At 36.9% G+C, this 12,945-nt stretch overlaps 1 protein-coding gene across 4 annotated transcripts in view; it reads left to right on the top strand.

Annotated features, from left to right (window-relative positions):
* PDE4D (phosphodiesterase 4D) overlaps window positions 1-12,945 on the top strand; it is a 387,174-nt gene that overhangs the window by 273,885 nt on the left and 100,344 nt on the right. For all 4 annotated transcript variants that reach the window (XM_071580002.1, XM_071580003.1, XM_071580006.1 and 1 more), the window contains exon 3: window positions 10,223-10,259. In XM_071580002.1, coding sequence (XP_071436103.1) covers window positions 10,223-10,259 — 37 coding nt within the window. The remainder of the gene's footprint in view (window positions 1-10,222; window positions 10,260-12,945) is intronic.

Genomic DNA, 12,945 nt, shown 5'->3' with positions numbered 1-12,945 from the left:
TGTTATGGGATTTTCAGCAGAGAGATAAGAATGTGCAAGAGAAGTAACTGAGCAAGGCAGTGAGGGGTAATGAGCCAATAGGACAGAATCGATGATGAATGACAGGGGAGAAATAAAGGATAGAAAAGAAAAAAAAAACATCCCCAACAACATTGTTGCAACACAGAGGAAAAAGGGAACAGAAACTATCTCAAAGATGAGCAGTGTTCTAGTGGAAGAATTTGGAGACATTAGGGAAGCAGATAACTTCGTGGATGTCTTGCCTAGGTGGCCTGATTACTTAATAGTGACCTGCTTGAACTGTTGTGACTGCCCAGAAGTTGAAAATGCAGGCAGAGACCAAAGTGATAACAGTTTTTATGCCTTTCTTGCTAAGGGTTCACAGCCCTGGTTAATGAAGCAGAAGATCAAATTAGTAGAGAATTTCCACGTTAGTAAAATCCAGGTCTCGAGCCAGGTTAAGAAATGGATTCCTAGGGGAAAAAAGCCAATAAACCGTCCCACTAGCTGCATCACAGTCTATGTTTTACTGTCACTCTAGTGGGAGGAAATTGTATAATCCCCCTGTGATCCTCAAGAAGCAGAACAGAGGGTAACAGACTAGACCAGAGCACCAAGACACTCTCAGCAGTCAAGCGTGCCTGAGCTCCAATATATCCTCTGAGTCTACCTCCCTTAAGTCTATTCTTCTCCCATTTCCAAAAGGTTATACAGCACAGCTCATATGCAACATCCTGGTCTCGTCGGGACATGGACAACTGACCTTCACTGAGTACAACAGTAACTGGTGTGGGGAGTTTTACGGCTTTTTTAGAGAAGCTCTGCACTGTTTCCTTGATCAGCTTATCACTATAAGATCTAAGTGGTATTATTACATAGAATTTGCTAATTTTTATTAAAAGTTGCTTTCATATTTTAAAGGAGCAGAACCCAATCAAGGAACACTGACTATGGGGAGCTACTGGGTCATTGGACAGCTGATCTGCTGAATGGCCTCTAGCACATCCATTCCCTGAACTGGACAACCTACTACTATTCTGATAGTAATTTCTGCTGATAGTAGCATCCCTCTGCTGCTGTCTGTGATAAAAGAAATATCAAGAGGATCAATTTACTCAAGGACGTTTTCCCTATAACTACAATCACAGAGGACATACTTTCTCATTCAGAACAGGAAGGCAAAGCACAAGTGATACAGCTTATTCTTCTGTCTCTAAGTCAGGAAGGCCTGATTTTAATAAAATCCTATGAGTATCAATCTGAAGTTATGAAGAAAAGCCACATTTTTTCTGAAAGGTACTGGTTAGGACTCTGGGCCAGCAGACAAGACATGCAGTTACTCTGATATTACTATATCATGGATATTACTGGCTGAACAAAAAACCAATTAAACTTCAAGATCCAACCTACTTAAAAAAAAAATCCTAATGCATTCTCCATGTGTAGTTCAGAAAACCTGGCAGTTATATTGCTTCATTCAATTTTTCTTCTTGTTCTTAAGATCCTTAAATTAAGATCTAGGTTGCAGTCTAAATTAATAGAAGTAATTTGTAATCTTTTTTTCAGTTCCAAACAGAAAGAATTTTGAAAACATATTTGATTGTGTCTTTTCCAGTTGTTTGGCACACTTTACAAAGAGAATTCAAAACAAAGAAAACTTAGAATCCAGATTGCTTAAAATTAAATAATAAACTTTTGTTAACTTCATTTGTTGGACAGGAAATCAGGTATGTTGTAAAACAAAAAGAAAGTAATTTAGCGTAGAAAAGGCTACTTGCTTTCATCTGCTTTTTAATTCAGGAAAGAATTTTTGTTGTTGAAATGCAAACGTAATTTGTTTACAGTCAGACAATATAGAATTATCATTGGTTTTATGTCCAAATGCTAAAATCTTATAATTTTTCCAAACATAACTCTCAGTTGTGAAATTTGCCACTTCCCTTTTAAACACTTTTAATCTCTTAGGTTTGCCCCTCCCCTCCCCCGGAAATAACGGGTGTTTAAAGGAAAATTACAGGTTACTGCTGTTGTGCTAAACGAAGCAGACTGAATTCCTAGATCTCGTCTGTCAAAGGTGGAATGTTATTAAAAACATAGTACCAACACCAGGTTTTAGCTGATATTTCAGCTCCATCACAATACCATTATGCTCTCAGCTTGCACCCCGATCTGCAGTGTAGGTGAGGGAAGATGTGCATGTTTCGTGTGCCTGCAATACTTAAGGATGGGAGCAGTGTGGAGAAAGGAAACTTCATAAAAAGGGACTTTAATGTATTTGGGGGACTCTTCTTAGACTATTTTTCAAGCTCAGTGACCACCTACATGCACAGGTCAAATTTATTTCACAACCCAGAAGAACATTAGTTATAATTTCCCCCTCAAGGCACAAAGAGTGCTATGTATTCTTTCAATGGCACTAATGCTGCCTTAGCTGTAGAGTTCGTTCCCTGAATATGGACGCCCTGAAGTTCTGATGTTTCTGCCTTGTTTTTCTGGACACCTTCTTGTTTTGTTTTATATTCAACCATTTGAGGACATTTGAATTTAGTTAGGGAACCATTTTTTTCTAAACCTTGAAGTTCAGAATATCTTTCTGTGGCTAGCTGATAGAAAGGTCACTCAGGCTGGGAAAGTGCCTTGTATAGCTGCTGGTAACGCATACTATGCAAGCCATCATGCAAATGATTGCCACATAAGCAAGCAACCAAATGCCTGATGCTTAAAAGCAGTTCAGAGTAACATATTTGACTTTTATTTGCAACAAATTAAGAGTTTATATGTGGCAGTTAATGTAATCAAAACTGATTAATAGTAACTCATTAAGTGGACTAACTTGATTGCTTCCAGTCATGTATGTACATCACTCACTAATTTTCCCTAACTTGAGCAGAAATCAAAACTACTCTTTAGTTACTGATGCCTGTTCTTCAGTCAAAGGCGGCATGTTATTAAAAACATGGTACCAAACCCAACTCTTAGCTGGTGTTTCTGCTCCATTACAACAGTCTCCAGGCTTTTTTTCAGTCTTGCTTATACCTAAATGATGATTTTGGTTGTATGAACAGTCCAAAATTAGCACTGCTGGTCTGGGCACTTCTGAATGAGTTCAGAATTTTTCTGATTCATAGTACTACATCCTCTAACTTAATCCAGTGCCTCCTTCAACACACAAACCACAGTCCCACACTGTAGTTGCTTCTTTTCCCTTGCCATTGCTTCAGCAACACCCAACCAGACTACCTTTTGATTTCAGTGGGAAAACCACCCACGCCAGTGAAACATTCTGGTAAAGCACATGCTCTGTTTCTCTTCAGGATTTAACAGAGACTAGCTGCTCAGAGTTGTCCACCATTCTTCTATAATCTAAATGACCTGCTATATTATGATAGGATTAAAACATTGAAGCTTGGTGGCTGCCTGGGGCAATAAGATACAGATATTTCTTAAGCTATGTTTCTGTATCTTGCACATCATTTTAGCGCTCTTCTGTGATGGCCCACTGTATCATCACGAATCTGATTTCCTCAGGCAGATTACATAAATCAGATATGTGAGTGCAGTCTCTTTGCAAAAGGTTTAAACTTCCTAAGCAAAGTAGATGGGTCTGACATCAGAGGTCTTGATGGTCCTCAAACTCTTCCAAAGGTATTAGGAGACTTTCATGGGAAATGGAAGAAGCCTAGCAGTGTTCCTGCAGCATGTTACATAGATTGGGAAAAATTAGTAATACTTCCTATTATTTGAGTTAGATAGCAAATTGTGATTCCAGCTCATCCAGGATTCCCGAGTGAAGCTTCTGGATTTGAAGTCACATAGACTGAGTTGCCTTTGTCACCCAGCAAAATCACTTTTTTCTAGACTGCTCAAAAGCACAGGCAGTGTGAAAGAATGCTCTTGATGCACAAAAGGTGCACAAATAACCAGATAATACATTCTGGTAGTCCCTATATTAAACCTCAAAATACTGATTTAGAATTGGTAACACTATTCCTTTCCAGTTACTTTGCTGGTAATGGAAAAGATCATTTTGTCTTTCCAATTCTTGAGAGATCTTCTCACTTTAGGTGCTAACACAGTTCAACTTGAAGACTGCAATTTGGGTAACCCGAGACTGATTACTTCAATGGAGCAGATTCCAAGTATGCAAAGGCTTTTCAAACCTAATAAAGTGTATTTTCAGGAAGTGAGATGCTAAAAAGATGACATGAAAAATTAAATTACATTCTTGTATAAAATATAACTGTATCTAGAAAGCTGCAGGTATATTAGTACATAGCATATCCTGCTGTGTACTAGGCATATGTAATAATCCACATTTGTTTTGAGTTATCTTTTAGATCTCTGATTATAAGGCAGTCAACTATTGCTTTCTTCATCCACACAGTAGAGTTCCTTGATTTCTGCTCTCCATGAAGTTAATTGAGGTCTTTGGAAACACTTGTATCTGAAGTTCTTGCTAGTGAGATTTCTTTTGGCTGGGATAATGGACTTCTCAGGGACTGTGGCTTTGCTGAGCCAATCCTTTTCCATCTGGTTAAGCTCAATTAAGTATACTAAACTTCTAATATTCAATATTAGAGTAATACTTTTTACTAATTAGTGCAAGCTGGATTATTGAATTAGACAGAAGTGTCAGGAGTCCATAACTGCTCCAGGTTATAGAAAACTGTGGCATTTCAGAACACTTAGTATTTGATGACAGTCTGCTTCAATCAGGGTCTAATTTCTGCATACTGTCTGAGAGAGCAAGTGGTTTCAAGTAGTTCATTGTGATAATCTTTTAAAGTACTTGTTCCCAGAAATAAAGAAATGGTCTGGGAAAAACAATACCCTCCTATGTAGCTCACGGTTTCAACAACAATTTTATTTGCTTGCTCTCATCCCTAAATCCTAGCCTTCCTACAATGTTGTCGTCTCTAACCCCGACCTTAGATTCTTGATTATTCCTCAAATTAGCCTTTCAAAAAGATGCAATTCACTAACAACTCATGGGTCTCTCAGAAAAACTGTAACCCAGTTTTTGTCACACCTCATAATGTGGGCACAACATTGAGAGCTGCCACTTACCCCATCTAGTCTTGGCTGTTGCATCCAGGCCTAGGCTATCTCATAATAAAGCTAGAAAATTGTATCTGAAGTCTTTAAAAATGAGATGGCATGATTTAAGCCCTATTCCTGCAGAATAACCTTACTTGGAGCTCTGTGATTTCTGATTACCCAAAATCAGTATCACGAACCAGCCCATTTGGATTCTTCAAATGCGGATGATGACAAAACTCAAGCTGCATGAAGCATGCATGCACCCCTCCTGCTCACTGTCCTTAAAGCACAGTTTCTGATGACTAGTTTCGTTACATGATGCTTCCACTGCTCTGTGAGGGTGCAATCCAGAATCAGCTTTCATTGCTGCTAAAATCTGAATCTGAGCAATGTGAATATTTCAACATACCTAGTTCATGTGGGTTTTTTTGTGTGTATTTGACTGCACCTATAGGAGCAGAAAAAAAAATCCTAGCAGTTAGGGTCCACTATTACGTTACTGTCTGTCCTTCATTTGGGGTTTTCCACATGGTATATTTGTGCTCCAGTATAAATGCAAACAAAACACAAGTGTCTCAAGTAAGCTGCATTTAGAGCACACCATTGGACAATAAGTCTTAATCAGTCTACTCAGGAATGAGTAGATGTCGTGTTCAATCCAAATAGATGTCTATGTTCAGAACACTGACTGCAATATATTTTCTGATTCAAACAGAAGACTACTTTCATGTTCATCCTCTTTCTTATTTAGTATACTGTATATAGACAGAATGAATTTTCTCATGCTTTCCTGTTTTCTATGTTCTTTCATTAAAAAACCAAACCAAAACAAACCAAAACAAAACAAATACAATTCTGTAAAAATGCAGTAAATTCTTGTGACAATGTGACAAAAGTCCTAATTCTTAGAGTGGGTCATATTTTGAGGATTCCAGACAGCCACTGTCCCCTTGGGATTTTCAAACTCCGTTGGCAGCTATCTATATTCTTTCAAATAGGCTATGTCCCAATTCTATAGCCAGAGAATCCAACACAGAGTATGACAGTTGGATTTAAACCCTGACTGGCATCCTCAGCCAGTATTTATCCTGGGTAGAGAAATGAGTTTTTGATTTAAATGAAGGAGTGTAGCAAACCAGTAAGATCATTCTTAAAGTGGCACAAAGCATCAAGATTCTTTCTACCTGTATTATAATTTATGCTATAAAAATTGTATCAAGATTAATCAGGAATTTTGTTTTGACTTATAGAGAAGTTTATGTGTCAAACTGGTGTAAATATGTGTTTTACAATTGTCCACCACTATTTAAACAAGACAGAGCTCTTATTTATCCTGTTTGTATCTCCCAACTTCAGTATGTGTCCTCAGGATCACTCAATTGATATTCTTTATATGCATGTTGAAGATCTTAATGTGTGTTTACTGCATCCTTTACTAAGGCAAACCTTCCCCCTGAAGCTCCAGACTGTCAAGTGCAGACTCACACTCCTAGTGGTCTCTAGAGTCTGGTACTCACTTCTTCATGGGTGTCTTCAGTTATTTCTGACCATATTAAAAAACACCCTCTCTTTTTTAGCTGTATCCTGACAGGTCTGCAGTATATCTCCCTAGTTACTGCTCTTGCTAGATGTTACATGAAATTATACCAGCTGAATTATGAAATAAAGATTTTGCAGTCACCCTGTCTATCCCTGTGTTAATCTTCCTGCCTGTTTCTCTCTCTGTCCATACATGCAACTCTAAGTTCCTTATTATTGAGGGCAAAGTTAATTAGTGTTCTGTAATTGGGATAGAAGAGACAAATTGGTGCCAGTCTTGAGGAAAGGAAACAGAATTTTTGTACTTATTTGGCAACACTCATGCTCAACTCACTTCAACAGTACAGCACTTTCATGTCTTCTCCAGGGTGAGGGCCAGCATAGGTTATATGAGGTGAGTTCATGTCATATAGGAAATATTAGGAAGCAAAAGACAGAAAATTTGCAGAAGGCTGGGCTTCATTACTTTAGTTTGTCAAATAACTTGCAATGTGGTATAGAATCTTTGATCTGCTAATGGAAATTTGGTCTGTGTTTTATGTAACACCGATTCATCTCATGTGGACTGTTGTGTACTCTAGCAGTGTTCTTTGGTGACTCTTTTGGGTCTATGTGAAAACTATTCTGCTTTCAAACCTGTCTTTCCTTTGAAAAATGAAGATATGAACAAGTATGCCAGGTGTTCTGGTTAACAGAGATTGACACTGATGTGAACAATTTCTTCTAATCTGAAAGGCTAACACCTCTATCTATATATAGAAGCTTTTGACATATTGTAGGATTTGCACTCTGCCTTGCTGCTTCTGTATATAGATATGTGGCACTATCATGTCCAGCATCTAGAAAGAATCATCTGTCACCTTCATATCATCTGTATGAGGACAATCTTACATTGTACTGCTTACTACACTGCAGTACAGTGTGGATCAATGGCATTTTGATTCATATAATCTTGCTCCTTTAGACAGCTGCTTTAGACATTTCTGTTCCATTTTTGAAGACTCCCTTTGTCCATATTTTGTGACCCAATGTGGATTAAAAATTACTCACCACATCATAAAATTGCATTTCTGTTCAAGTGGGTCTGGTGCGTGGTAAACTATGGCGAAAGCTGTGGATAACTCTAATTTCAGTATCACGCTTTCACTAAGATAATGACAATTTCTGCAATTGTGCTTTTGACACAAGGGACATTCTAAAAGTGAAAATTAAATCCTGGCTTAATTTCAGTACATTAAATTATTACTTAATAATGCCTCTTCTAAAAAATAAGAAGATAACTTATGATATCAGTGTTCTCCAAAGAAATGCAATCCAGAAAGTACTCAAGTAGAATGAAGTTTAAAAATGAGATAAGTGGGATCATGCTATTTTATATAAAATAAAAAAAAAACCCTACAGGGCAGAAAGCCTAGTAAAATGTACTTATTGCCATTTATAAGTGTCTCAGAATTGAAGGGTTGACAAATAGGGGCACTGAATGGGAAGGAGAGCAAGTGCCACCTCGAATAAGCAGTCCAGAAGAGACTTTGAGAAGGAGGACAATCTTATTTTCATGTTTTTTTGCCAATTTGTACTTTGACAGTTAATAACTGTTGTAGCAATTGCCCAGGACTTTGAAGCACCAATGAATAGTTTGTGCATTCATGTCATATATTAGCCATTCAGAGTGTTTGCCACTGACAAATGCTAAAAAGAACTACCTCTACCTTATCTGTCTTATTTACAGGTAGAAAACATTTAATATTTTTGTTATTTGTCTAGTGCTGCTGTTACCTGTAAGCTTTTTCGTCTTCAGGATTCTACCCCTTCATAATTTCCAGTTGTGGGAAATAGACTAGATCAGTAAAAAATGGGTTTTTGCTTTGAGTTGTGCTTCTTTTAAGTGTCAAAACAGAAGTGAAAATTGAGTAGCTATAAGCAAACAGTAAAAATATTCGTTGTAAGAGGCAAGAAATTATCGGACTTTACTGAGAAACAGGTAAGCCAGCTGTCACACATCAGACAGTGCCATTTTACAGAAGTTGAAGTCAAGGAGCATAATTTTTCTGGAAACAAGGCAGTGTAGTCACATTGCCACTGTTTCAGTGGAGAACAGGACAGAAAAAGAAAAGAGGAATTCGGCTTATATTCTGTTAAAAAGTTTGTGTAATTCATTAAGGAATCCTAATCTAAAATGATAGTTTAGGTTATTTGATGATGTTTTCATGACTCAATGCCCGTTAACTCCCCTGTTAATGCCCTGGGCTGATTCATGTTGTCTATAATACCCAATTGGATTTGGCTTCATTGAGCAGTTAAAGCCTCTGAACATTCCTCCCATGGTGACATGTTTCTTTTGGTTTGGGCTTACACACTATCTAGCTGGTCTGGGGCTGTGGTTTCACCAGAAGCAACACACTATTCTAACCACTTCTGCAAAGACTGTGTTAAAAGTGCAGACTCTTCCGCAGGGTCTGTAAAAATCCATTCCTCTATTACAAACGCTCCATCTGATAATTTTTGATTGTGAGAAGTTTTGTTTTGTCCCTATAGACTGATTCTACAGTGGTAGAGATTGTACATTCTGGTTTTTGGTTTTTTTTAATGAGTTTTTTTCCATACTTGCAAACAATTGCTGCCTTGTGGACAGTATATAAATTATAAGAATGTCATAGCCTCTCAAACACAAATCATATTTCTCTGTTTATTACCCTTTTTCTAATTAGATTTTCAAGGACTTGAAATCCATTGTTAAAATACTCATATTTTATGCTTAAATTGAAAAATTATTAAAATAGCACTGAAGTAATAGTAGTTTATGCTAGAAGCTGCAACTTGTAATTCATCATGATAAATTCACCACTGGAAAGTACATGAAAATTAAAAATAGAGTCATATTAGTTTTTGAAAAATATAATTTTACCTTGTCTGCTGCCAATTACCAGACATGAGAACTGAAAACTCCAAGTTTTCTCTGTCCCCATGTTTTGACTGTATATCCTCAATGATGCCGATGCTACTTTCAAGCCCTTCAGTCTACTTGTATTTAGAAGATTATATCTTTTTGAAATTATTTCAAGTGGCAAGTTTCAGTGTGAAGAGAAGGAACTCGTTTTCTCCCTTTTTCCCTACAGTGCGTCATTCTGGCACTTTGCCCAGACGTCACCCTTGGTGTAGGTGAGGTTGCCACAGCAACATCACACACTTGGTCACACCCTCTATATCTACAGAAGTCTGAATCAATTTGAAAGTTTTACTAGGTTTTTATTCGTCTGCAACACACTGCCCAGCCATCTGCAGTTCCTCACCCATCCAGTGCTCACAAAACAGCTGGTAAACCCTTAATGGAGTAGTTTTTGGAACTTTCACCTCCATCCTTTGGGAAGAAATCTCTGAAGATAGTCCTGGGTGGTCAGTCACCTGCCCAACCTGCAGTGCAGAAACTGGCTGGTCCATCAACCCTCTCATAGACATGCCAGGCAGCTGGGCAATAACTAAGCTGATACTTTTCATAGAAAGTGTAAAGCAACAGTATAGTGTAATTGCAGAAGAATAAAACTGGAATTACCTGCAGTGCATTGTAAAAGCTGATTTCTTTCTGTTGAAGCAGCAACATAAATTTTTGCTAATACCTAACTTACAACTCTGCTCATTTTTTCAGACATGGAGATGACTTGATTGTGACACCGTTTGCTCAGGTAGGCACAGTTTTTCCATATTTCTCACATGATCTTGTAATTTAAAGACTAAATGGCAAAACCAGTTTTTTTTTCTGTTGTTCATGCTATATAAGATATGTTTGATCGAAAGAAGAAAAATATTTCTAAAGAGAAAGTCATAAACTTCCTATTCTTGTTACTATACCTCTCCTTAACACTTTTTGCTTATCTGAAAAGTTGAGGTGCAATAGCACAATGAACCCCTTGATCTCTTTCCAAATACTGTGACAGGCATTCGTGATGAAGACAAATCCCTGCCTTTTGTTACTCTATTACTTTTTTTAATCACAGTATCTCTATCTGAACACCTTTTATGCATTAAATAAAATGTGATTTTTAGAGATGAGGTAAGTTTTAGCCAGAATACTTATGTTCATTTGCAAAACTGTCTGTTTGGCTTTTCTATTCAGATTCTGTTTTATAAAATATCAGTTCAAAATTCTCTATAATTCAGATCAAGGCTTCATAATTTTTCACAATAGAAATGTCTTATCATGTATGAAAAGTAATACTGGTATTCCTTGAACTCATGATGATAGGTTTTACTCTGAATAGATAGGAATGAAAGTCAATTCAGTGTAATTACAAAGTCTTATATGATTGAAGGTGAATGGAAAGTGAAAGGTTGAGTCACACAGAAGTCTCAAACAAGAATAAAGTGTGCAATGTTTGTCTCAATATGCAGGTTGCTCTGGTCTAATGATAAGCTGTTAAAAGAACATTTAATATTTTATTATATATTTAATTTACTGTAAATAGAAACACTGTTTATAAAACTCTGATCAAGTTCATAATATGAATAATACCATCATCTTTTCTTAGCAGAGAACAATTAAGCAAGGGCATTTTATAAAATACTCTGAAATCTCTCAAAAATTAAATATACTTCAACTATAATGGAAGGGAAGAAATTACAGAAAAAAAGTCATCAACCCACTTCTGGTTTTAGTTCCTCAGGAAATATAGAAATCCTAACTCTTGAGTACAGTAAAAAAATACAAATTTTATGATGCTCAAGCAATCCAGCAATATTTACTATCATTCATGTTCACTGTAATCTGACTTCTTTCTTTTTCACAAATTGTGTCACACAGTTTCCTTAGAAAATAGTTTCCCTAGGTTCTATTTTCCCTAGAAAAACAGTGAATAGTACACTCTTTCTTTTAAGGGGAGTTCTGTATTCTAGTTGGCATTAATGAATGTGCTTCAGCAAATAGAGCAAAAGCAGTTGAATGCTATAGCTACTTGCAGAAAAGTGTTTTAATTGAGTGCCTTTAGTTTTTCAGTGCAAAACTCTGTTAGCAGTGTTTGAGTCAACCTTGTTTTATTTGTGTTGAATGGGAAAAAGAGCACTTACAGGGTAGAAGATCGTGTCACATTCCCTGACAGGAGCAACTGAAGTGCAGCTGACACAGTGTGCCTAATAGTGAGGAGAGAGACATCTGATTAGACTTTCAGGAAAAACATAACCCTTATCTAAAAATTATTGAATATACAAAATCCCATCTCTCAGTGGGGTCTGCTCACACAGTGTGTCCACAGCAAAGCTCTGAGTTACATTTGGCAGTGTCAGGACCTCACTCAGGACTTCAGAGATTGGATGCCATCTGCCAGTACAATGTCCACACCATGCAAAAGTACCATTTTAATATCTTCCTTAAGCAGTATTTTAACAAGTTAAGTGCATTTTTTTATGTGCATCATGGAGTGAGGAACACAAGTTCAAATTATTTCAAACTATCTGTATTTTCTTCACTTGATCAGGAGGCTTGTTTCATCTGATCATGAGCCACCTGGTGGTAATAATCCCAGTTAAACATTTCAGTTTCTATTCAGCATATTACCATGGTAGTGCAGCTGCATTTGCTGTGTGGAGACAGGGAGGCATACTGTGTCCCTCACATGACAATGTAGAGTGACATTATCATGTGGGGGACACAGTGTCCTGATCCCAGGACATGATAATTTGCTATATTTACCACAATGGATTTTTTTTAACCTAAAACAAACTCTATCACAAGGATACTATCAATTGCATTTCCCTATGCTGAAAAATACAGCAACTACTGTAATTTAATTATTCACAGATTTTCATTCTACAAAATAATTTGAGGGCTTTGAAACTTAGGGACAAGTTCCGTAGGTTTTTAATTACCAAAAAAAAGTTTAATATTTAAAATCTGTTTGTAACTGTTTAAATAATAATGATATTTACTTAGAGATTAAGCCTAGACCAGTTTGCAGGTGATCGGTTGCTTTATGCCCACAAATCTAACTCTAGAAATATTGAGCACAAGCAGAACCTCTGTGGGCAGAATTAACTGTCACTTAAAGCAAAATTCAGTGAAAACCTGAAATATTATTTTCTAACTTATAATAAAATACACTTATAAATATTAACATATTTTGGTTTTCACTTTTACATTCATTGTGATGCCTGTGGGGATGGCTTGCACTTGCAGAAATTGTCAAAATATGTGCATTTAGAATCATAGAATCGTTTAGTTTGGAAAGGATGTCCAAGATCATCAAGTCCAACCATCAACCTAACATTGTCAGGTCCACCACTACACTATGTCTCCTAGCACCACATCTACATGTTTTTTAAATGCTTCAAAGGATGGTGACTCCACCACTTCCCTGGACAGAGTGTTCCAATGCAGAC

Source organism: Pithys albifrons, chromosome Z (assembly GCF_047495875.1).
Source record: "Pithys albifrons albifrons isolate INPA30051 chromosome Z, PitAlb_v1, whole genome shotgun sequence".
In the NCBI taxonomy this organism is placed as follows: domain Eukaryota; kingdom Metazoa; phylum Chordata; class Aves; order Passeriformes; family Thamnophilidae; genus Pithys; species Pithys albifrons.
The sequence above is the reverse complement of the archived record's forward strand: the minus strand, read 5'-3'. Positions and strand labels throughout refer to the sequence as shown.